The 24,081-nt window shown below is 40.0% G+C and overlaps 1 protein-coding gene across 2 annotated transcripts in view; it reads left to right on the forward strand.

Annotated features, from left to right (window-relative positions):
• The window catches only part of plp1b (proteolipid protein 1b), a 34,186-nt gene that overhangs the window by 6,781 nt on the left and 3,324 nt on the right, over positions 1 to 24,081 (forward strand). Inside the window, exons 1-5 of one of the 2 annotated variants that reach the window (XM_037533477.1) lie at positions 10,035 to 10,074; positions 10,794 to 10,980; positions 18,627 to 18,783; positions 22,102 to 22,279; positions 22,636 to 22,709. In XM_037533477.1, the coding sequence (XP_037389374.1) occupies positions 10,035 to 10,074; positions 10,794 to 10,980; positions 18,627 to 18,783; positions 22,102 to 22,279; positions 22,636 to 22,709 (636 nt within the window). Of the gene's footprint in view, positions 1 to 10,034; positions 10,075 to 10,793; positions 10,981 to 18,626; positions 18,784 to 22,101; positions 22,280 to 22,635; positions 22,710 to 24,081 lie in introns of those variants that run through there. The other variant, XM_037533478.1, reaches the window with a different exon arrangement.

The following is a 24,081-nucleotide window of genomic DNA, read 5'->3' on the forward strand; positions in this document are numbered from 1 at the left end:
GTTTGTCAGTGTGCTCAGAAGATGTGTGTGTGTGTATGTTTCTCAGTGTGTTGAGTAGATGCATGTGTGTGTTTGTCAGTGTGATTAATAGATGTGTGTGTTTGTCAGTGTATTCAGTAGATGCGTGTGTGTGTGTTTGTCATTGTGTTGAGTAGATGTGTATGTGTTTTGTCAGTGTGTTCAGTAGATGTGTGTGTGTGTTCGTCAGTGGTGTTGAGTAGATGTGTATGTGTTTGCAGTGTGTTCAGTAGATGTGTGTGTGTGTTTGTCTGTGTGTTCAGTAGATGTGTATGTGTTTTTCATTGTGATGAATAGATGTGTGTGTGTGTGTGTGTGTGTGTTTGTCAGTGGTGTTGAGCAGATGTGTATGTGCTTGTCAGTGTGTTCAGTAGATGTGTATATTTTTGTCAGTGGTGTTGAGTACATGTGTATGTGTTTGTCAGTGTGTTGAGTAGATGTGTATGTGTTTGTCAGTGTGGTCAGTAGATGTGTATGTTTGTCAGTGTGTTGAGTAGATGTGTGTGTTTGTCAGCCTGTTGAGTAGATGTGTATGTGTTTGTCAGTGTGTTTAATAGATGTGTGTGTTTGTCAGTGTGCTCAGAAGATGTGTGTGTGTGTTTCTCAGTGTGTTGAGTAGATGCATGAGTGTGTTTGTCAGTGTGATTAATAGATGTGTGTGTTTGTCAGTGTATTCAGTAGATGCGTGTGTGTGTGTTTGTCATTGTGTTGAGTAGATGTGTATGTGTTTTGTCAGTGTGTTCAGTAGATGTGTGTGTGTGTTCGTCAGTGGTGTTGAGTAGATGTGTATGTGTTTGCAGTGTGTTCAGTAGATGTGTGTGTGTGTTTGTCTGTGTGTTCAGTAGATGTGTATGTGTTTTTCATTGTGATGAATAGATGTGTGTGTGTGTGTGTGTGTGTGTGTTTGTCAGTGGTGTTGAGCAGATGTGTATGTGCTTGTCAGTGTGTTCAGTAGATGTGTATATTTTTGTCAGTGGTGTTGAGTACATGTGTATGTGTTTGTCAGTGTGTTGAGTAGATGTGAGTGTTTGTGTGTTCAGTAGATGTGTATGTGTTTGTAAGTGGGTTCAGTAGATGTGTGTGTGTTTGTCAGTGTGTTGAGTGGATGTGTATGTTTGTCAGTGTGTTGAGTAGATGTGTATGTGTGTTACTGTGTTGAGTAGATGCGTATGTGTGTTTGTCAGTGTTTTGAGTAGATGTGTGTTTGTTTGTCAGTGTGTTCAGTAGATGTGTGTGTGTGTTTCTCAGTGTGTTGAGTAGATGCGTGTCTGTTTGTCTGTGGTGTTCAGTAGATGTGTGTGTATGTGGTGTTCAGTAGATGTGTGTGTGTGTTTGTCAGTGGTGTTGAGTAGATTTGTGTATGTTTGTCAGTGGTGTTGAGTAGATTTGTGTGTGTTTGTCAGTGTGATTAATAGATGTGTGTGTTTGTCAGTGTATTGAATAGATGTGTGTGTTTGTCAGTGGTGTTGAGTAGATGTGTGTGTGTGTGTGTGTGTTTGTTAATGTGTTCATTAGATGTGTGTATGTTTGTCAGTGTTTTGAGTAGATGTGTGTGTGTGTGTTTGTCAGTGTGTTGAACAGATGTGTGTGTTTGTCAGTGGTGTTGAGTAGATGTGTGTGTGTGTGTGTTTGTCAATGTGTTCATTAGATGTATGTGTGTTTGTCAGTGGTGTTGAGTAGATGTGTTTGTCAGTGTGTTCAGTAGATGTGTATGTTTGTTAGTGTTTTGAGGAGATGTATGTGTGTTTTTTCAGGGTGTTCAGTAGATGCGTGTGTGTTTGTATGTGGTGTTCAGTAGATGTGTGTGTGTGTGTGTTTGTCAGTGGTGTTGAGTAGGTGTGTGTGTTTGTCAGTGGTGTTGAGTAGATGTGTGTGTGTGTGTGTTTGTCAGTATGTTCATTAGATGTATGTGTGTTTGTCAGTGGTGTTGAGTAGATGTGTTTGTCAGTGTGTTCAGTAGATGTGTATGTTTGTTAGTGTTTTGAGGAGATGTATGTGTGTTTTTTCAGTGTGTTCAGTAGATGTGTATGTTTGTCAGTGTTTTGAGTAGATGTGTGTGTGTGTGTTTGTCAGTGTGTTGAATAGATGTGTGTGTTTGTCAGTGGTGTTGAGTAGATGTGTGTGTGTGTGTGTTTGTCAATGTGTTCATTAGATGTGTGTATGTTTGTCAGTGTTTTGAGTAGATGTGTGTGTGTGTTTGTCAGTGTGTTGAACAGATGTGTGTGTTTGTCAGTGGTGTTGAGTAGATGTGTGTGTGTGTGTGCTTGTCAATGTGTTCATTAGATGTATGTGTGTTTGTCTGTGGTGTTCAGTAGATGTGTGTGTGTGTATGTGGTGTTCAGTAGATGTGTGTGTGTGTTTGTCAGTGGTGTTGAGTAGGTGTATGTGTTTGTCAGTGTGTTGAGTAGATGTGTGTTTGTCAACATGTTGAGTAGATGTGTATGTGTTTGTAAGTGTGTGTGTTTGTCAGTGTGTTGAGTAAATGTGTATGTGTTTGTTAATGTGTTGAGTAGATGTGTGTGTGTTTCTCAGTGTGTTGAGTAGATGCATGTGTGCTCAATGGATGTGCAGTAGATGTGGGTGTTTGTCTGTGGTGTTCAGTAAATGTGTGTGTGTGTGTGTGTATGTGGTGTTCAGTAGATGTGTGTGTGTGTGTTTGTCAGTGGTGTTGAGTAGGTGTGTGTGTTTGTCAGTGGTGTTGAGTAGATGTGTGTGTGTGTGTGTGTGTGTTTGTCAATGTGTTCATTAGATGTGTGTATGTTTGTCAGTGTTTTGAGTAGATGTGTGTGTGTGTGTGTGTTGAGTAGATGTGTGTGTTTGTCAGTGTTTTGAGTAGATGTGTGTTTGTCATCATGTTGAGTAGATGTGTATGTGTTTGTCAGTGTGTGTGTTTGTCAGTGTGTTGAATAAATGTGTATGTGTTTGTTAATGTGTTGAGTAGATGTGTGTGTGTGTTTCTCAGTGTGTTGAGTAGATGCATGTGTGCTCAATGGATGTGCAGTAGATGTGGGTGTTTGTCTGTGGTGTTCAGTAGATGTGTGTGTGTGTGTATGTGGTGTTCAGTAGATGTGTGTGTGTGTGTGTGTGTTTGTCAGTGGTGTTGAGTAGGTGTGTGTGTTTGTCAGTGGTGTTGAGTAGATGTGTGTGTGTGTGTGTGTGTTAATGGATGTGTGTTTGTCATTGTGTTGAGTAGATGTGTATGTGTTTGTCAGTGTGTTGAATAGATGTGTGTGTTTGTCAGTGGTGTTGAGTAGATGTGTGTGTGTGTGTTTGTCAATGTGTTCATTAGATGTGTGTATGTTTGTCAGTGTTTTGAGTAGATGTGTATGTGTTTGCCAGTGTGTTCAGTAGATGTGTGTGTCTTTTTCAGTGTGTTCAGGAAATGTTTATGTCTTTGTCATTGGTGTTGAGTAGATGTTTTCAGTAGATGTGTATGTGTTTGTCAGTGTGTTGAGTAGATGTGTGTGTGTTTATCAGTGTGTTCAGTAGATGTGTGTGTGTTTGTCAGTGGTGTTCAGTAGATGTTTTCAGTAGATGTGTTTGTGTTCGTCAGTGTGTTGAGTAGATGTGTGTGTGTTTGTCAGTGGTGTTAAATCAAATCAAATCAAATTTATTTGTATAACGCTTTTTACAACGGATGTTGTCACAAAGCAGCTTTACAGAATTTCAGAAAAGACAAAGTTTCCACAGGACTGTAAGAATGTACAGAATGTACAGAAACCCCCCAGTGGGCAAGCCGGGGGCAACAGTGGCAAGGAAAAACTCCCTCAGAACTGAGGAAGAAACCTTGGGAGGAACCAGGCTCACCAGGGGGGACCCGTCCTCCTCTGGTCAAACTACTTACAAGTGATTATACTACTAATATTAACAGCAGTAATATTGATATTAGGAATATCTAGGAGTCTATGAGAACATCAGCGTAGAATAGATGTGTGTGTTTGTCATTGGTGTTGAATAGATGTGTGTGTGTTTGTCAGTGTGTTGAGTAGATGTGTATGTGTTTGTCAGTGTCTTCAGTAGATGTGTGTGATTGTTAGTGTGTTCAGTAGATGTGTATATGTATGTCAGTGTTTTGAGTAGATATATGTGTGTGTGTGTGTTTGTCAGTGTGTTGAGTAGATGTTCCTGTGTGTTTGTCAGTGTGTTGAGTAGATGTGTGTGTTTGTCGGTGTGTTGAGTAGATGTGTGTGTGTGTTTGTCAGTGTGTTCAGTAGATGTGTATGTTTGTGTTTGTCAGTGGTGTTGAGTAGATGTGTGTTTGTCAGTGTGTTGAGTAGATGTGTGTGTTTGTCAGTGTGTTCAGTGGATGTGTGTGTTCGTCAGTGTGTTTAGTAGATGTGTGTGTTTGTCAGTGTGTTCAGTGGATGTGTGTGTGGGTTTGTCAGTGTGTTCAGTAGATGTTTGTGTTTGTTAGTGTGTTGAGTAGATATGTGTGTGTGTGTTTGTCAGTGTGTTCAGTAGATGTGTGTGTTTGTCAGTGTTATGAGTAGATGTGTGTGTTTTTCAGTTTGTTGAGTAGATGTGTGTGTTTGTCAGTGTGTTAGTAGATGTGTGTGTTTGTCAGTGTTTTGAGTAGATGCGTGTCTGTGTTTGTCAATGGTGATGAGTAGATGTGTGTGTTTGTCAGTGTGTTCAGTAGATGTGTGTGTGTGTGTGTGTTTGTCAGTGTTTTCAGTAGATGTGTGTGTGTTTTTCAGTGTGTTCACTAGATGTGTGTGTGTGTGTGTTTGTCAGTGTGTTCAGTAGATGTGTTTGTCAGTGTGTTGAGTAGATGTGTGTGTGTGTTTGTCAGTGTTTTCAGTAGATGTGTGTGTGTTTTTCAGTGTGTTCAGTAGATGTGTGTGTGTGTGTGTGTTTGTCAGTGTGTTCAGTAGATGTGCTTGTGTGTTTGTCAGTGTGTTGAGTAGATGTGTGTGTGTGTGTGTGTTTGTCAGTGTGTTCAGTAGATGTGCTTGTGTGTTTGTCAGTGTGTTGAGTAGATGTGTGTGTGTGTGTGTGTTTGTCAGTGTGTTCAGTAGATGTGCTTGTGTGTTTGTCAGTGTGTTGAGTAGATGTGTGTGTGTGTGTGTTTGTTTGTCAGTGTGTTCAGTAGATGTGTTTGTCAGTGTGTTCAGTAGATGTGTGTGTGTGTGTGTGTGTTTGTCAGTGTGTTCAGTAGATGTGTTTGTCAGTGTGTTCAGTAGATGTGCTTGTGTGTTTGTCAGTGTGTTCAGTAGATGTGTTTGTTTGTTTGTCAGTGTGTTGAGTAGATGTGTGTGTGTGTGTGTTTGTTTGTCAGTGTGTTCAGTAGATGTGCTTGTGTGTTTGTCAGTGTGTTGTGTAGATGTGTGTGTGTGTGTGTTTGTCAGTGTGTTCAGTAGATGTGTTTGTTTGTTTGTCCGTGTGTTGAGTAGATGTGTGTGTGTGTGTTTGTCAGTGTGTTGAGTAGATGTGTGTGTGTGTTTGTCAGTGTGTTCAGTAGATGTGTGTGTGTGTGTGTGTTTGTCAGTGTGTTCAGTAGATGTGTTTGTTTGTTTGTCAGTGTGTTGAGTAGATGTGTGTGTGTGTGTGTTTGTCAGTGTGTTCAGTAGATGTGTGTGTGTGTGTTTGTCAGTGTGTTCGGTAGATGTGCTTGTGTGTTTGTCAGTGTGTTGAGTAGATGTGTGTGTGTGTGTGTGTGTGTTTGTCAGTGTGTTCAGTAGATGTGTTTGTTTGTTTGTCAGTGTGTTGAGTAGATGTGTGTGTGTTTGTCAGTGTGTTCAGTAGATGTTTGTGTGTGTGTGTTTGTCAGTGTGTTCAGTAGATGTGTTTGTGTGTTTGTCAGTGTGTTGAGTAGATGTGTGTGTTTGTCAGTGTGTTCAGTAGATGTGTGTGTTTGTCAGTGTGTTGAGTAGATGTGTGTGTTCGTCAGTGTGTTTAGTAGATGTGTGTGTTTGTCAGTGTGTTCAGTGGATGTGTGTGTGGGTTTGTCAGTGTGTTCAGTAGATGTTTGTGTTTGTTAGTGTGTTGAGTAGATATGTGTGTGTGTGTTTGTCAGTGTGTTCAGTAGATGTGTGTGTTTGTCAGTGTTATGAGTAGATGTGTGTGTTTTTCAGTTTGTTGAGTAGATGTGTGTGTTTGTCAGTGTGTTAGTAGATGTGTGTGTTTGTCAGTGTTTTGAGTAGATGCGTGTCTGTGTTTGTCAATGGTGATGAGTAGATGTGTGTGTTTGTCAGTGTGTTCAGTAGATGTGTGTGTGTGTGTGTGTTTGTCAGTGTTTTCAGTAGATGTGTGTGTGTTTTTCAGTGTGTTCAGTAGATGTGTGTGTGTGTTTGTCAGTGTGTTCAGTAGATGTGTTTGTCAGTGTGTTGAGTAGATGTGCGTGTGTGTTTGTCAGTGTTTTCAGTAGATGTGTGTGTGTGTTTTTCAGTGTGTTCAGTAGATGTGTGTGTGTGTGTGTGTGTGTTTGTCAGTGTGTTCAGTAGATGTGCTTGTGTGTTTGTCAGTGTGTTGAGTAGATGTGTGTGTGTGTGTGTTTGTCAGTGTGTTCAGTAGATGTGCTTGTGTGTTTGTCAGTGTGTTGAGTAGATGTGTGTGTGTGTTTGTCAGTGTGTTCAGTAGATGTGTTTGTCAGTGTGTTCAGTAGATGTGTGTGTGTGTGTGTGTGTGTGTTTGTCAGTGTGTTCAGTAGATGTGTTTGTCAGTGTGTTCAGTAGATGTGCTTGTGTGTTTGTCAGTGTGTTCAGTAGATGTGTTTGTTTGTTTGTCAGTGTGTTGAGTAGATGTGTGTGTGTGTGTGTGTGTTTGTTTGTCAGTGTGTTCAGTAGATGTGCTTGTGTGTTTGTCAGTGTGTTGAGTAGATGTGTGTGTGTGTGTGTGTTTGTCAGTGTGTTCAGTAGATGTGTTTGTTTGTTTGTCAGTGTGTTGAGTAGATGTGTGTGTGTGTGTTTGTCAGTGTGTTGAGTAGATGTGTGTGTGTGTTTGTCAGTGTGTTCAGTAGATGTGTGTGTGTGTGTGTGTGTGTGTTTGTCAGTGTGTTCAGTAGATGTGTTTGTTTGTTTGTCAGTGTGTTGAGTAGATGTGTGTGTGTGTGTTTGTCAGTGTGTTCAGTAGATGTGTGTGTGTGTGTTTGTCAGTGTGTTCGGTAGATGTGCTTGTGTGTTTGTCAGTGTGTTGAGTAGATGTGTGTGTGTGTGTGTGTGTGTGTTTGTCAGTGTGTTCAGTAGATGTGTTTGTTTGTTTGTCAGTGTGTTGAGTAGATGTGTGTGTGTTTGTCAGTGTGTTCAGTAGATGTGTGTGTGTGTGTGTTTGTCAGTGTGTTCAGTAGATGTGTTTGTGTGTTTGTCAGTGTGTTGAGTAGATGTGTGTGTGTGTGTGTGTGTGTGTTTGTGAGTGTGTTCAGTAGATGTGTGTGTTTGTCAGTGTGTTCAGTAGATGTGTGTTTGTGTGTTTGTCAGTGGCGTTTTTCACTCTCCCTCTCTCACTCTGTTTCTCTCTCTCTCTCTCTCTCTCTCCCTCTCAGGCTCCCTCTCTCGCTCTCCCTCTCTCGCTCTCCCTCTCAGTCTCCCACTCTCAGGCTCTCTCTCTCGCTCTCCCTCTCTTGCTCTCCCTCTCTCAGTCTCCCTCTGTCACTCTCCCTCTCTCACTCTTTCTCAGGCTGTATTTACATATAATTTGCATAAATCTGCATTGCTGTTCAGAGCTTGGCCGCTGCCGCTGCATTAAAGTGAGGGACGATTAATATTTGAGTGTTTATCATTAGTGTGCCATGGGTGAGATTAGGGGGGCTCCAGTTCTGCAGGAGCAGTTTATTTACTCTGTTTGACCAGAAATAAAGAAGAAGAGAGAGAGAGGTAGAGAGAGAGACAGAGAGAGAGGGAGAGAGAGACAGAGAGAGAGACAGAGAGAGAGACAGAGAGAGAGACAGAGAGAGAGACAGAGAGAGAGGGAGAGAGAGAGGGAGAGATTAGAGAGCGAGATAAGACAGAGAGAGAGAAAAGGGGTGAATAAACACAGAGGTAGAGAGAGAGAGACAGAGAGAGAGGGGGAGAGCTTAGAGAAAGAGAGAGGTAGAGAGAGAGAAAGAGAGAGGTAGAGAGAGATTAGAGAGAGATATGACAGACAGAGAGAGATAAAAGGGGTGAATAAACACAGAGAGAGGGGGAGAGAGACAGAGACAGAGGGCAAGAGACAGAGAGAGAGAGGGGGAGAGAGACAGAGAGAGAGAGAGACAGAGAGAGAGAGAGACAGAGAGAGAGAAAGAGAGAGAGACAGGTAGAGAGAGAGGGGGAGAGAGAGGGGGAGAGAGACAGAGAGAGAGACAGAGAGAGAGACAGAGAGAGAGACAGAGAGAGGTAGAGAGAGAGGGGGAGAGAGACAGAGAGAGAGAGAGAGAGAGACAGAGGTAGAGAGAGAGACAGAGAGAGGTAGAGAGAGAGAGGGGGAGAGAGACAGAGAGAGAGAGAGAGAGACAGAGGTAGAGAGAGAGACAGAGAGAGGTAGAGAGAGAGAAAGAGAGAAAGACAGAGAGAGAGAGAGACAGAGAGAGGTAGAGACAGAGAGAGACAGATAGAGAGAGAGACACAGAGAGGTAGAGAGAGAGGGGGAAAGAGAGAGAGACAGAGAGAGAGGTAGAGAGAGAGAGGGGGAGAGAGACAGAGAGAGAGAGAGAGGCAGAGCGAGAGAGAGAGACAGAGAGAGAGACAGAGAGAGACAGAGAGAGACAGAGAGAGACAGAGCGAGAGAAAGAGAGAGAAAGAGAGAGAGACAGAGAGAGAGACAGAGAGAGAAACAGCACAGACTTTCAGGATGAGACGTTCGTTTTTCAGCAGAAACACGTTTAGAAGAAAAGGGCTGAATCTGATCTCAGCTCTGCACTCAGTGAGTCTCTCTACTCTCTCCCTTCATCCCAGCTTCCGTTCTTCTCAGGAGCCTCACCTTCAGCTCCTCAGAGAACCTGCAGACAGTGGAAGGCCTGACAGAAACACCTGTGGATGTTTTCAGATCTGAAGCAGCTTGATCTTCTCCTCTCTCTCAGAGATCAAAGCTTTCAGTGCTGTTTATCTGATGGGGCAGTTTTGGGATTGACCAGGTCTTCCAGGTGATTGTTAGGAGACACATTTTCTCTGGAGTTTTTTATGTTTTAAACTCCAGTTTTGGTCACATACTTTTCCTTCATTTTTTTCTGCTTCCTTTTGCATTTGGATTATTTTATATCTAATCTCCTCACAAACGTCTCCAGAAAAATGAAAGTCTTAATGGCTGATTTTACTGTAAATTAAATGAATGACGTGATGTCATTAGTGATCAGTCCTGCGGTGACCTTGACCCTATTTCAACCTCACCCCGCCTGACCTGCTGGTGCCAGTGTGAGCTGTGCTGAGGCGCTGACGTATCCATGTGTATGAGTGAGTGGGGGGTGTAGTGCTGTTTGAGCAGCTACACTGGCCGTCTTTGTATCTGCTACTGAAACAAAAGCCATTGTAGATAAAAACACTGAGGCTTTTCACTGACCACAAGAAAGAGACACACACAGCCCAGCGGGGGGGAGGGAGTGAGGGATGGAGTGGGAGGCGTAGAGCTGAGTGATGAGTGAGTGGGCGAGATTTCAGAAGTGAAGGGTGTGTTTTTTTTTTTCCTCCTTGAGGTGGAAAAGCACCTTTAGGCTCTCGGACACTTTCACGTTCTTCAGCGTCAGGGTTTTTAAGGAGAACTGTGCTCCTGAAAGCGTTGCAGCGTTTCTTGTTTTTCTTCAGTCCAAAACTTTATCTCTTCCAGATTTGACCCAGCCTGAAACGATCTCTTCTCTGGAGGGTTTTCTTTTTTTTTTTTCTAGATTGTTTTCAACTGGAAATTTCAGATTTTCTGGAGTGCTTTCGACCAGAAGTTTTTTCTAGAATACATTTTTTTTTCTTGATACTTTTCAAGAAATCTTTGCCCCCCCCGCCCCCGAATACCTCTCTTTTAGAGAGGAATACTCCTCATCCAGCCCTCTAGATCCCTAGCCGAGTTGCCTCTTGAAGTTTCTCCGGTGCTTGGACCCCGCGTCATTGCCGCAGATGTTTCCAGTGAAGCAGCCGTGGCTGTGTAAAGCTCTAGGTGCAGAATCGGCCTCTGCTAGCCTAACACCAACACCAGCAGCACTCGCAGCGCTCGCACTGACCCACTCACGCAGTCTCGGATTTGGAGTCTTTCTGGATGCTGTCGCTGTGCTTGCTGTTGGATGCTGGTTTCGCTTTGGTGCAGGAGTTTGAGCTTAGACTGCTTTATTTCTGGTGCTTTGGTGATAGAACTGTGTTCTTGATTGGCTGTTCTGAGCTGTGTTAGGCTGTGATTGGCTGATGCTTTGCTCTTGTCTACTAACTGATTCTGTTACAAATTATGCAAAATTGAAATTTGTTTGATGTGCATATCTTTGACCAACTAACTAAATATGTTTGTTTAAGTTTGTTTACTTGTTTACGAATGTGTGTTTACTAAAAGTGTGAGTGTGTGGTTTAAAAATATTCAGGTTTGTAATGAGTCTTAAATTCAATAAACATTCATTAATAATATTTTTAATTAGCTGAATTAGGCTAACAAGCTTAATTAGCTTAGCACGAATGGTGTGTGGGGTCAGGTTATGATGCAGTGTGAATGCGTACGTGTGGCACAGCGTGTAGTTAATATACCCCTCCATGTGTGTGTGTAGTATAGCATATAGGCAGTCTGCATGTAGTAGCCTGTAGCCGCTAAAGTAGTGCTGGTCATCCAGATGTGTGTGTGTATAGTGTGTGCGGTGTGTGCGGTGTGGGTGTTGATCTGTTACTTGCCCACAGGTTGCTATGACTGCTGTGTGCGTTGCCTTGGCGCCGTGCCCTATGCCAGCCTGGCTGCCACGCTACTGTGTTATGCGGGCGTGGCGCTGTTCTGTGCCGGCGGGCACCAGGCACTCACTCACACCGACACGCTCGTTCAGATGCACTTCGCCCGCACGCTGCAGGACTACATGGTGCTGGCAGACTTGTGAGTGTATCTCTGATCCAAACACAGCACACTCCAATCAATCAATCAATCAATCAATCAATCAATCAATCAATCAATCAATCAATCCCACAATGTATTGGTTAACCCTTAAAAGCCTGAATTGTTATTAAATAATTACACATTTTAGTCTTATTTAAAAGTACATGATGTGCATTTTTATATTTCTGTGCATTTTAAATATAAAGATTGTTATCAAACATAAATAAAAATGTCCTGTTTCAGGTTTTCAGGCCACTCAACTTTTCAGACTAAATTCAAAATAAACAGGATCTACTTTGACACCCGTACAAACCTTTGTGCTTCAACTTGAGTTTATACTCACATTTATCAAATAAATAAACTTTATTATTATAATAATCCCATATTTTTATTGTTCTAATGAGGTCAGAACACCTGATATGGTGAATGGAACCCAAATCAATTCAAACAAAACTTTTTAAATACATTTATAACCTCTGCATTGCACCAGGGAGATCACTAGGGGTCTTCTTTCTGATGAAATAGTCTGGACCCTCTGTTGCAAAAAATGTCAAAATTAAAGTCCTTTGTTTCTCATTGACACCTGACAACACGTTCTTTTGGTTTTAGGTTTTAAAACACAAAATTATACCAAGCTATGGTATATTTATTTAGAATTTTACAACTAAATGACCGTTTTTTGATAATTAACAATCAACACATATAGTTGGACGGTTAATAAACACATATAGTTGGACGGTTAATCAACACATATAGTTGGACGGTTAATAAACACATATAGTTGGACGGTTAATAAACACATATAGTTGGACGGTTAATCAACACATATAGTTGGATGGTTAATAAACACATATAGTTGGACGGTTAATAAACACATATAGTTGGACGGTTGCAGCACCTGACATTTTTAGATTTATGCAGGGAAAACATTTTAAAAATTTTATATGGATGTACTGATTTTTTTTTTTCATTGTTGAACAATTTCCCGCAGCCCTGGCAGAGAAGCGGCTTAGACAATGGATGGATGGATGGATGTTGAACAATTTGATACATGGCATATATTTATAGATAATAATAATAATAATAATAATAATAATAATAATAATAATAATGAATTTTGTTTGTAACGCACTTCACATTTTAAGCAAATCTCAAAGTTCTATACAGTAGAAGCATTTCTATGAAATCAAAGAACTACTATAAAAACATCTTGACACTCCACAGGAGGCCCCCGGGTTGTAAGCTCTGCTGAAGAGAACGGGTTTAACCCTGACCCTAACCCTAACTCTCACTCGACTGTGGCGCCCTCAGATGGTCAGGGAGAGCATAAAATAAGCCAGGAGCAGCAGAATAGAAGTTTCTGTTCCCCTTGGTGTGGAGTTTAGTTCTGGGGTGGAGGAGGCAATTTGTGTTCATAGAATGAATGGATCATGATAAATAGATAGACAGATAGACAGATAGGTAAATACACAGATAGATAGATAGATAGATAGATAGATAGATAGATAGATAGATAGATAGATAGATAGACAGAGTCCATCAGCCAGACACTGTTGAACAAAGGGCACTTCATATATTTACATTTATACATTTACATTCACACATTTACGTTCATATATTTCCGTTCATACATTTATGTTCATATATTTACGTTCATATATTTACATTTATACATTTACATTCATACATTTACATTCATACATTTACGTTCATATATTTCCGTTCATACATTGACGTTCATACATTTGCATTCATATATTTACGTTAATATATTTACATTCATACATTTATGTTCATATATTTCCGTTCATACATTTGCATTCATATATTTACGTTCATATATTTACGTTCATACATTGACGTTCATACATTTATGTTCATATATTTGCGTTCATACATTTACGTTCATATATTTACATTCATACATTTACGTTCACACATTTACGTTCACATATTTACGTTCATACATTTACGTTCATATATTTCCGTTCATATATTTACATTTATACATTTACATTCATACATTTACATTCATACATTTCCGTTCATACATTTACGTTCATACATTTGCGCTCATACATTTACGTTCACACATTTACGTTCATATATGTCCGTTCATATATTTCCGTTCATATATTTCCGTTCATACATTTATGTTCATATATTTACGTTAATATATTTCCATTCATACATTTACATTCATATATTTACATTCATATATTTCCGTTCATACATTTACGTTCATATATTTACGTTCATATATTTACATTCATACATTTACATTCATATATTTCCATTCATACATTTACATTCATACATTTACATTCATATATTTCCGTTCATACATTTACGTTCATATATTTACATTTATACATTTACATTCATACATTTACATTCATACATTTACGTTCATACATTTACGTTCATATATTTCCGTTCATACATTTACGTTCATACATTTACGTTCATATATTTACATTCATACATTTACGTTCATACATTTACGTTCATATATTTACGTTCATATATTTACATTCATACATTTACGTTCATACATTTACGTTCATATATTTACATTCATATATTTACGTTCACACATTTACATTCATACATTTACGTTCATATATTTACATTCACACATTTACATTCATACATTTACGTTCATACATTTACATTCATACATTTACGTTCATACATTTACGCTCATACAATTACGTTCATACATTTACGCTCATACATTTACGCTCATACATTTACGTTCATATATTTACTTTTATACATTTACGTTCATATATTTACATTCATACATTTACGTTCATATATTTACGTTCATACATTTACGTTCATACATTTACGTCCATATATTTACTTTTATACATTTACGTTCATATATTTACATTCAAACATTTACATTCATACATTCACATTCATTCTTTCACATTTATACATTTACGTTCATACATTTACGTTCCTACATTTACGTTCATATATTTACGTTCACACATTTACATTCATACATTTACATTCATATATTTACATTCACACATTTACATTCATACATTTACATTCAAACATTTACGTTCATACATTTACGTTCATACATTTACGTTCATATATTTACATTCATATATTTACATTCATACATTTACATTCACACATTTACGTTCACACATTTATGTTCACACATTTACGTTCATACATTTACGTTCATACATTTGCGTTCATACATTTGCGTTCATACATTTACGTTCATACATTTACGTTCATATATTTACGTTCACACATTTACGTTCATATATTTACGTTCATATATTTACGTTCATACATTTACGCTCATACATTTACGTTCATACATTTACGCTCATACATTTACGTTCATACATTTGTGTTCATACATTTACGTTCATACATTTGCGTTCATACATTTACGTTCATACATTTACATTCATATATTTACGTTCCCACATTTACATTCATACATTTACGTTCATATATTTACGTTCATACATTTACGTTCATACATTTATGTTCATATATTTACTTTTATACATTTACGTTCATAAATTTACGTTCATACATTGACGTTCATACATTTACGTTCATACATTTACGTTCATATATTTACGTTCATACATTTATTTTTATACATTTATGTTCATATATTTACATTTATACATTTGCATTCATACATTTACATTCATATATTTACATTCATATATTTACATTCATACATTTACATTCATATATTTACATTTATACATTTACGTTCATACATTTACATTTATACATCGGTCAAAGAATGTTGGCGATGGAGCTGCCGGGTAGAAGGAGAAGAGGTAGACCTCAGAGAAGGTTTATGGATGTAGTGAAGGTGGACATGGAGATGGTTTGTGTGAAAGAAGAGGAGGCAGTGGATAGGGCAAGATGGAGGCAGATGATCCGCTGTGGCGACCCCTAAAGGGAGCAGCAGAAAGAAGAAGATTTACATTCATTGAAAGATAGCCTGATACCTTTTAGCCTGCTGTCTGTTAGCTTGTTAGCCTGCTGTCTGTTAGCCTGTTTAGCCTATGTCTGCTAACTCAGCTTCTGTCGGTTCCGTTCAGATCGTAACAAATCGGGAAGTTTTAGTTCAACACAAATCAACACTCAAAGGCTAAAATCCTGTCTCCCCCTGTGAAAAATGTGAGCGTTGATTAGCAATTGAGCTAGCTGGCTAGCGGTTTGGAAGCATGAATGCCACCGTTAAAAATGGTTCTCCAGGGTTCTTTATTCATTCAGCACCGTTCATTCATTGAAATAGGGGTGGTTGGTTAGTGTAGTCGTTAACACCTTTGCCTTCTACGCTGTAGACTGAGGTTCAATCCCCGACCAGGGCAAGCCCCCTACACTATACCAATAAGGGTCCTTGGGCAAGACTCCTAACACCACCTTGGCCTCCCTGTGTAAAATGATCAAATTGTAAGTCGCTCTGGACAAGAGCGTCAGCCAAATGCCATAAATGTAAATGTAATATGTTTCACAATAAAAGAACCAGAGACGAAACAAATAAACATAATTTTCATAAAACAGTCACTTAAATAACATAAAACCATTTCAACCAAGAGTCAGAATTTTACAGAAAAATTGCCTAAAATCAAAGGAATAAATCAAAAGAAGAGAAAAAAATTAATAATTGAACAAAAATGTTATAAACTTATAAACAAAGTTATAAATTAAAACATGTTGTTTTACATTGTTATTTAACACATTCAGAGTCAAGAAAACAGTTCTAGTTAGAACCGGGAACAGGCAGAGAACCCTTTACATGCTTTAACAGTGCAGAATGGGCTCTATAAGGTTCTATGTGTCACAAATGGGGTTTTGCTATTATTCTATTGTCTGTTGTTACAATGTCAAGCTTGGAACAGTAGAAGAACCCTTTTATCTGAAATATACTGTAGAACCATTTTCAAAACGGTTCTCTATAGAACCATTTGCAACACTTTCTCCATGCGAAGAACCATTAAAGCATGTAGCTGGTTCTTTGAATGTCCATGGTTCTGCATGAAATCGTTCTCTTTAATGAAGAACGTTTGTAGAACCGAGATCAGCAGTGCAGCTCTACAGTGGTACTGAGAGCTGCTGGTAAAACTGCAGATAATTACACTTCCTGTTCCGTCAGCGGTCCCCAGATGTTGGTGGACAGATGTGTCAGCATGATGTTCAAACAGTAGTGGCTGTTTTGTAAAGTGCCTGTAACCATGACAACAGGGGATTTGAATAGTGGCCGGTCTTATTTATGCATATTTTGAAAAGGTAGAGATACAGTTTAGAAGCTTTCAAGCAGGTTTGTTTCAATAACAAACTCATTTGCTGAAATACCTGGAACATTTCCGCCCACCGTGGCAGACGTCTTTGCGTGCTCCTCTTGCAACCGACGCTATTTATTACTTATTTTAACTTTAGTATTTATTTTAAGTGTACAGAACATCCATGGTACAGTCAGGTACAGTAAAGAGGCACTCCTGGAGATCGGTAAAGTTCATCATGAACTTACATTTAGCCTCTCGGACTTCAACTTTCTCTTACGCTTGCACTCCACCGGCACCAGCCGGCAAGGCCCAGCAGCACCGGCCTCGGGTGAGCGGCGCAGCCGACGAACAGAGTGGCCAAAGCGGAAGCGGGGCAAGAGAGGTGGGCTACATGCTAGGCTAAAGGCTAGGGCTACATGACCACCGCTACCTAGCCTGCTGCTAGCTAATGTTCGCTCCCTCGAAAACAAGCTGGATGAGCTGAGGACCAGAATAACAACCCAGCGTGAGATCAGAGAGTGCTGTGCTGTTATCCTCACGGAAACCTGGCTCTCGGACAGCATGCCAGACTCGGCGATACAGCTGGAAACGCACTCCGTCCACCGCGGGGACCGCACGGCAGTGTCGGGGAAGAACAAAGGTGGCGGTGTCTGCATCTACGTGAGCAACAGGTGGTATACGGACGTCAAGACTGTTGAAAAACATTGTTTAGCTGACTTAGAGCTGCTGATGGTGAAGTGCAGAGCCTTCTATCTGCCTAGAGAGTTCAGCTCTGTGCACATTCTGGCTGCTTACATCCCGCCACGTGCGAACTCTGCCAAGGCGCTAGGGCTGCTGCATGATGCCATCAGTAAACAAGAGACTGCGCACCCGGACGCCGCGTTCATTGTGGCCGGCGACTTCAATCACTGCAACCTGAGGACTGTCCTCCCCAAGTATCATCAGCACGTGGACTTTCCGACGAGGGAGCGTAACATACTCGAACAAGTTTACAGCAACGCGAGGGGGCCTACAGGGCTGTGCCTCGGCTGCACTTCGGACAGTCTGACAACATCTCCGTGTTCCTAGCCTAAATGACTATCACCCTGTTGCACTCAGGAAGGAGGTGGCTGAGCTGGTGGCCTGGTGTCATAACAACAATCTCTCCTTGAATGCAGACAAGACCAAGGAAATGATTGTTGATCCGAGGAGGAAGCGGGAGCTGCACACACCCCTGTATGTTGGTGAGACAGAGGTGGAGAGGGTGAAGACCTTCAAATTCCTCAGCATCCACATCAGTGAGGATCGCACCTGGTCTCACAATACACACCTCATCATCAGGAAGTCCCAGCAGCGACTGAACTTTCTGAGAAGGCTGAGGAAATTTGGCATGCCAGCCAAACTTCTCAGCACCTTCTACAGGAGCATGATCGAGAGTGTTCTTACCAGCTCCATCATGGTCTGGTATGGAAACTGCACTGCTCAGGACAGGAAGGCTCTCCAGCGTGTAATCAAAACTGCCCAGTCCATCTCAGGAGCAGCCGTCCCCTCACTACAGGACATGTATCATGCTAGGGTCATCAGGAGGGCCCACAGCATCACCAGGGACAGTGCACACCCCCAGCACAGACTCTTCACACTCCTACCTTCAGGCAGACGTTACAGGAGTGTGAAGTCCAGGACAACAAGACTGACCAACAGTTTCTATTCACAGGCCATCAGGCTGGTGAACACCTCACTCACTGCCTCTTCCGTCCTCCCAGTCTGAACTGGTTTAACCTCACACTCAACAACTGCACCTTACCTGCACTGCACTGCTGCTGTTAGAGCAACACTGTTTACATCTGTTACTGCACAGAGTAACATTGTTTACTGTTTATATCTGTTTTCATCTGTCACTTGATGCACCTTATGAACAGCTGCTACACTTATTTGCACATACGCACATTTCATTTTATTTCAACTTTGCACATACTGTACACTTTTTGCTTTTACCTTTTTTTTATTCTCTTAAGAGTTTATTTGGTGAATGGAGGAACAGCAAAGTAAGAATTTCATTGTACAGTGCAACTGCCTGCTCTGCTGTGCACATGACAATAAAACTTTTGAATCTTGAATTTCACTAAACACAAGTTAAACAGTCAGATAATATTCCGACAGTTGTCGAAAAACAGGATATGTTATTAGATCAGTTAAGTTTTTTGGAGTGTAAAAAAATGTAACCTTAAAATAATAAAATAATATTTATGAATAATATTTGTAATAAAAATAATAAAGTTTTAATTATTTAAAGATTTTAATGACATTCTGTCTGCAGAGTGTGACACTAGTTATGTTTTTGCACCGAAGGTTTAATGAAGTTTGCTTTATTTTCAGTATTAAATATTTCCAGTATGTGATCTACGGCCTGGCGTCCTTCTTCTTCCTGTATGGGATTCTGCTGCTGGCTGAGGGTTTCTACACCACCAGCGCCATCAAACAAACCTTCGGAGAGTTTCGCAGTACTCAGTGCAGCCGCTGCCTCAGCCTCACTGTGAGTTTTTACGTACATTTAGAGTCGGTTATTCATTAAGCCTAATGAGAAACTGTAGAACAGACTCGGTTTATATCACATTACCTACATTTAGAGTCGGTTATTCATTCAGCCTAATGAGAAACTGTAGAACGGACTCGGTTTATATCACAATACCTACATTTAGAGCCGGTTATTCATTCAGCCTAATGAGAAACTGTAGAACAGACTCGGTTTATATCACAATACCTACATTTAGAGTCGGTTATTCATTCAGCCTAATGAGAAACTGTAGAACGGACTCGGTTTATATCACAATACCTACATTTAGAGTCGGTTATTCATTCAGTCTAATGAGAAACTGTAGAACGGACTCGGTTTATATCACAATACCTACATTTAGAGTCGGTTATTCATTCAGCCTAATGAGAAACTGTAGAACAGACTCGGTTTATATCACAATACCTACATTTAGAGTCGGGTATTCATTCAGCCTAATGAGAAACTGTAGAACAGACTCGGTTTATATCACATTACCTACATTTAGAGTCGGTTATTCATTCAGCCTAATGAGAAACTGTAGAACGGACTCGGTTTATATCACAATACCTACATTTAGAGCCGGTTATTCATTCAGCCTAATGAGAAACTGTAGAACAGACTCGGTTTATATCACAATACCTACATTTAGAGTCGGTTATTCATTCAGCCTAATGAGAAACTGTAGAACGGACTCGGTTTATATCACAATACCTACATTTAGAGTCGGTTATTCATTCAGTCTAATGAGAAACTGTAGAACGGACTCGGTTTATATCACAATACCTACATTTAGAGTCGGTTATTCATTCAGCCTAATGATAAACTGTAGAACAGACTCGGTTTATATCACAATACCTACATTTAGAGTCGGGTATTCATTCAGCCTAATGAGAAACTGTAGAACGGACTCGGTTTATATCACAATACCGACATTTAGAGTCGGTTATTCATTCAGCCTAATGAGAAACTGTAGAACAGACTCGGTTTATATCACAATACCTACATTTAGAGCCGGTTATTCATTCAGCCTAATGAGAAACTGTAGAACGGACTCGGTTTATATCACAATACCTACATTTAGAGCCGGTTATTCATTCAGCCTAACGAGAAACTGTAGAACGGACTCGGTTTATATCACAATACCTACATTTAGAGCCGGTTATTCATTCAGCCTAATGAGAAACTGTAGAACAGACTCGGTTTATATCACAATACCTACATTTAGAGCCGGTTACTCATTCAGTCTAATGAGAAAATGTAGAACGGACTCGGTTTATATCACAATACCTACATTTAGAGCCGGTTATTCATTCAGTCTAATGAGAAACTGTAGAACAGACTCAGTTTATATCACAATACCTACATTTAGAGTCGGTTATTCATTCAGTCTAATGAGAAACTGTAGAACGGACTCGGTTTATATCCGAATACCTACATTTAGAGTCGGTTATTCATTCAGTCTAATGAGAAACTGTAGACTCGATTTATATCACAATACCTACATTTAGAGCCGGTTACTCATTCAGTCTAATGAGAAACTGTAGAACGGACTCAGTTTATATCACAATACCGACATTTAGAGTCGGTTATTCATTCAGCCTAATGAGAAACTGTAGAACAGACTCGGTTTATATCACAATACCTACATTTAGAGCCGGTTATTCATTCAGCCTAATGAGAAACTGTAGAACGGACTCGGTTTATATCACAATACCTACATTTAGAGCCGGTTATTCATTCAGCCTAATGAGAAACTGTAGAACGGACTCGGTTTATATCACAATACCTACATTTAGAGCCGGTTATTCATTCAGCCTAATGAGAAACTGTAGAACAGACTCGGTTTATATCACAATACCTACATTTAGAGTCGGTTACTCATTCAGTCTAATGAGAAACTGTAGAACGGACTCGGTTTATATCACAATACCTACATTTAGAGTCGGTTATTCATTCAGTCTAATGAGAAACTGTAGAACAGACTCGGTTTATATCACAATACCTACATTTAGAGTCGGTTATTCATTCAGTCTAATGAGAAACTGTAGAACGGACTCGGTTTATATCCGAATACCTACATTTAGAGTCGGTTATTCATTCAGTCTAATGAGAAACTGTAGACTCGATTTATATCACAATACCTACATTTAGAGCCGGTTACTCATTCAGTCTAATGAGAAACTGTAGAACGGACTCAGTTTATATCACAATACCTACATTTAGAGTCGGTTATTCATTCAGCCTAATGATAAACTGTAGAACAGACTCGGTTTATATCACAATACCTACATTTAGAGTCGGGTATTCATTCAGCCTAATGAGAAACTGTAGAACGGACTCGGTTTATATCACAATACCGACATTTAGAGTCGGTTATTCATTCAGCCTAATGAGAAACTGTAGAACAGACTCGGTTTATATCACAATACCTACATTTAGAGCCGGTTATTCATTCAGCCTAATGAGAAACTGTAGAACGGACTCGGTTTATATCACAATACCTACATTTAGAGCCGGTTATTCATTCAGCCTAACGAGAAACTGTAGAACGGACTCGGTTTATATCACAATACCTACATTTAGAGCCGGTTATTCATTCAGCCTAATGAGAAACTGTAGAACAGACTCGGTTTATATCACAATACCTACATTTAGAGCCGGTTACTCATTCAGTCTAATGAGAAAATGTAGAACGGACTCGGTTTATATCACAATACCTACATTTAGAGTCGGTTATTCATTCAGTCTAACGAGAAACTGTAGAACAGACTCGGTTTATATCACAATACCTACATTTAGAGTCGGTTATTCTTTCTATCTAATGAGAAACTGTAGAACGGACTTGGTTTATATCACAATACCTACATTTAGAGTCGGTTATTCATTCTGTCTAATGAGAAACTGTAGAACGGACTTGGTTTATATCACAATACCTACATTTAGAGTCGGTTATTCATTCAGCCTAATGAGAAACTGTAGAACGGACTCGGTTTATATCACAATACCTACATTTAGAGCCGGTTATTCATTCAGTCTAATGAGAAACTGTAGAACGGACTTGGTTTATATCACAATACCTACATTTAGAGTCGGTTATTCATTCAGCCTAATGAGAAACTGTAGAACGGACTTGGTTTATATCACAATACCTACATTTAGAGTCGGTTACTGTCCAGGTGGGTGTATATACAGTCCATCAGTAGGTTAAAGGTCTTTGACAGGAGGTATTTGTGGGTGGTGCCTGGTGAGGCTGAGTGCTGCTGTGTCTCTATCATGTCACGTCTTCTGTGTCTGCAGTTCATCGTCGTGACATTCGTGCTGGCGGTCATTTGGCTGGTGGTCTTTGTGTTCGCTGCCATTCCCGTCTACTTCCTCTACAACATGGCCGAAACGTGCCACACCGTCAACATCCTGTCTGAGACGACCACCAGCCTGAGTCAGCACGGCTGGGTCTGCGTGGATGCTCGGCAGTTCGGTACGACCACCGCTTTCAGCCCGTAAAGCCTGAAAGACCACCACACACTTCAGTTCAATCGCATTAATCATAACAACAACGACAACAACAACAATTAAAAATATCATCATCCTCATTATTATTATTATTATCATTATCAAACAAAAATAGTTCATAAACATTCCATCAGACTGTTTATCAGTCTGAGTAGTTGAGAAGTTTAGTATTGAGGATGAAAAGTTTCTGACTAAAAAACATGAAGGATATTTACAAAAATAACGACTTGCACTGATGAGGAAACAGCATGTTTCTGAACACTGTGTGTGTGTGTGTATGTGTGTGTGTGTGTGTGTGTGTGTGTGTGTCTGTGTGTGAAGGACTGCTACCCTGGAGTGCTACACCTGGTAAAGTGTGTGGAATGACAATGGCCAACATCTGTAAAACCCCAGAGGTAAAAATACACAGACACACACACACACACACACACACACACACACATGCACAAACATGCGCACACACACACACACACACACACACACACACAGCTTTAGTTAGACAGATTTCTAATACATCATACTAAAAATACAACATTTTGAGTCGATTAATGTACTGATTCTTTAATGAGTTCAGGTACTGAGAATAAGGTACAGAGATATTTACCACGCCATGAACTGTGAGTCACAGTCCGATTCAGTACTGAGTCTTTAATGAGTTCAGGTACTGAGAATAAGGTACAGAGATATTTACCACGCCATGAACTGTGAGTCACAGTCCGATTCAGTACTGAGTCTTTAATGAGTTCAGGTACTGAGAATAAGGTACAGAGATATTTAACACGCCGTGAACTGTGAGTCACAGTGAGATTCAGTACTGAGTCTTTAATGAGTTCAGGTACTGAGAATAAGGTACAGAGATATTTAACACGCTGTGAACTGTGAGTCACAGTCCGATTCAGTACTGAGTCTTTAATGAGTTCAGGTACTGAGAATAAGGTACACAGATATTTAACACGCCATGAACTGTGAGTCACAGTCCAATTTTGTACTGATTCTTTAATTAGTTCAGGTACTGAGAATAAGGTACAGAGATATTTAACACGCTGTGAACTGTGAGTCACAGTCCGATTCAGTAGTGAGTCTTTAATGAGTTCAGGTACTGAGAATAAGGTACAGAGATATTTAACACGCTGTGAACTGTGAGTCACAGTCCGATTCAGTAGTGAGTCTTTAATGAGTTCAGCTACTGAGAATAAGGTACAGAGATATTTAACACGCTGTGAACTGTGAGTCACAGTCCGATTCAGTGCTGAGTCTTTAATGAGTTCAGGTACTGAGAATAAGGTACAGAGATATTTAACACGCCGTGAACTGTGAGTCACAGTCCGATTCAGTACTGAGTCTTTAATGAGTTCAGGTACTGAGAATAAGGTACAGAGATATTTAACACGCCGTGAACTGTGAGTCACAGTCCGATTCAGTACTGAGTCTTTAATGAGTTCAGGTACTGAGAATAAGGTACAGAGATATTTAACATGCCGTGAACTGTGAGTCACAGTCCGATTCAGTAGTGAGTCTTTAATGAGTTCAGGTACTGAGAATAAGGTACACAGATATTTAACACGCCATGAACTGTGAGTCACAGTCCAATTTTGTACTGATTCTTTAATTAGTTCAGGTACTGAGAATAAGGTACAGAGATATTTAACACGCTGTGAACTGTGAGTCACAGTCCGATTCAGTGCTGAGTCTTTAATGAGTTCAGGTACTGAGAATAAGGTACAGAGATATTTAACACGCCGTGAACTGTGAGTCACAGTCCGATTC

This window comes from Pygocentrus nattereri, chromosome 23 (genome assembly GCF_015220715.1).
Source record: "Pygocentrus nattereri isolate fPygNat1 chromosome 23, fPygNat1.pri, whole genome shotgun sequence".
Classification (NCBI taxonomy): domain Eukaryota; kingdom Metazoa; phylum Chordata; class Actinopteri; order Characiformes; family Serrasalmidae; genus Pygocentrus; species Pygocentrus nattereri.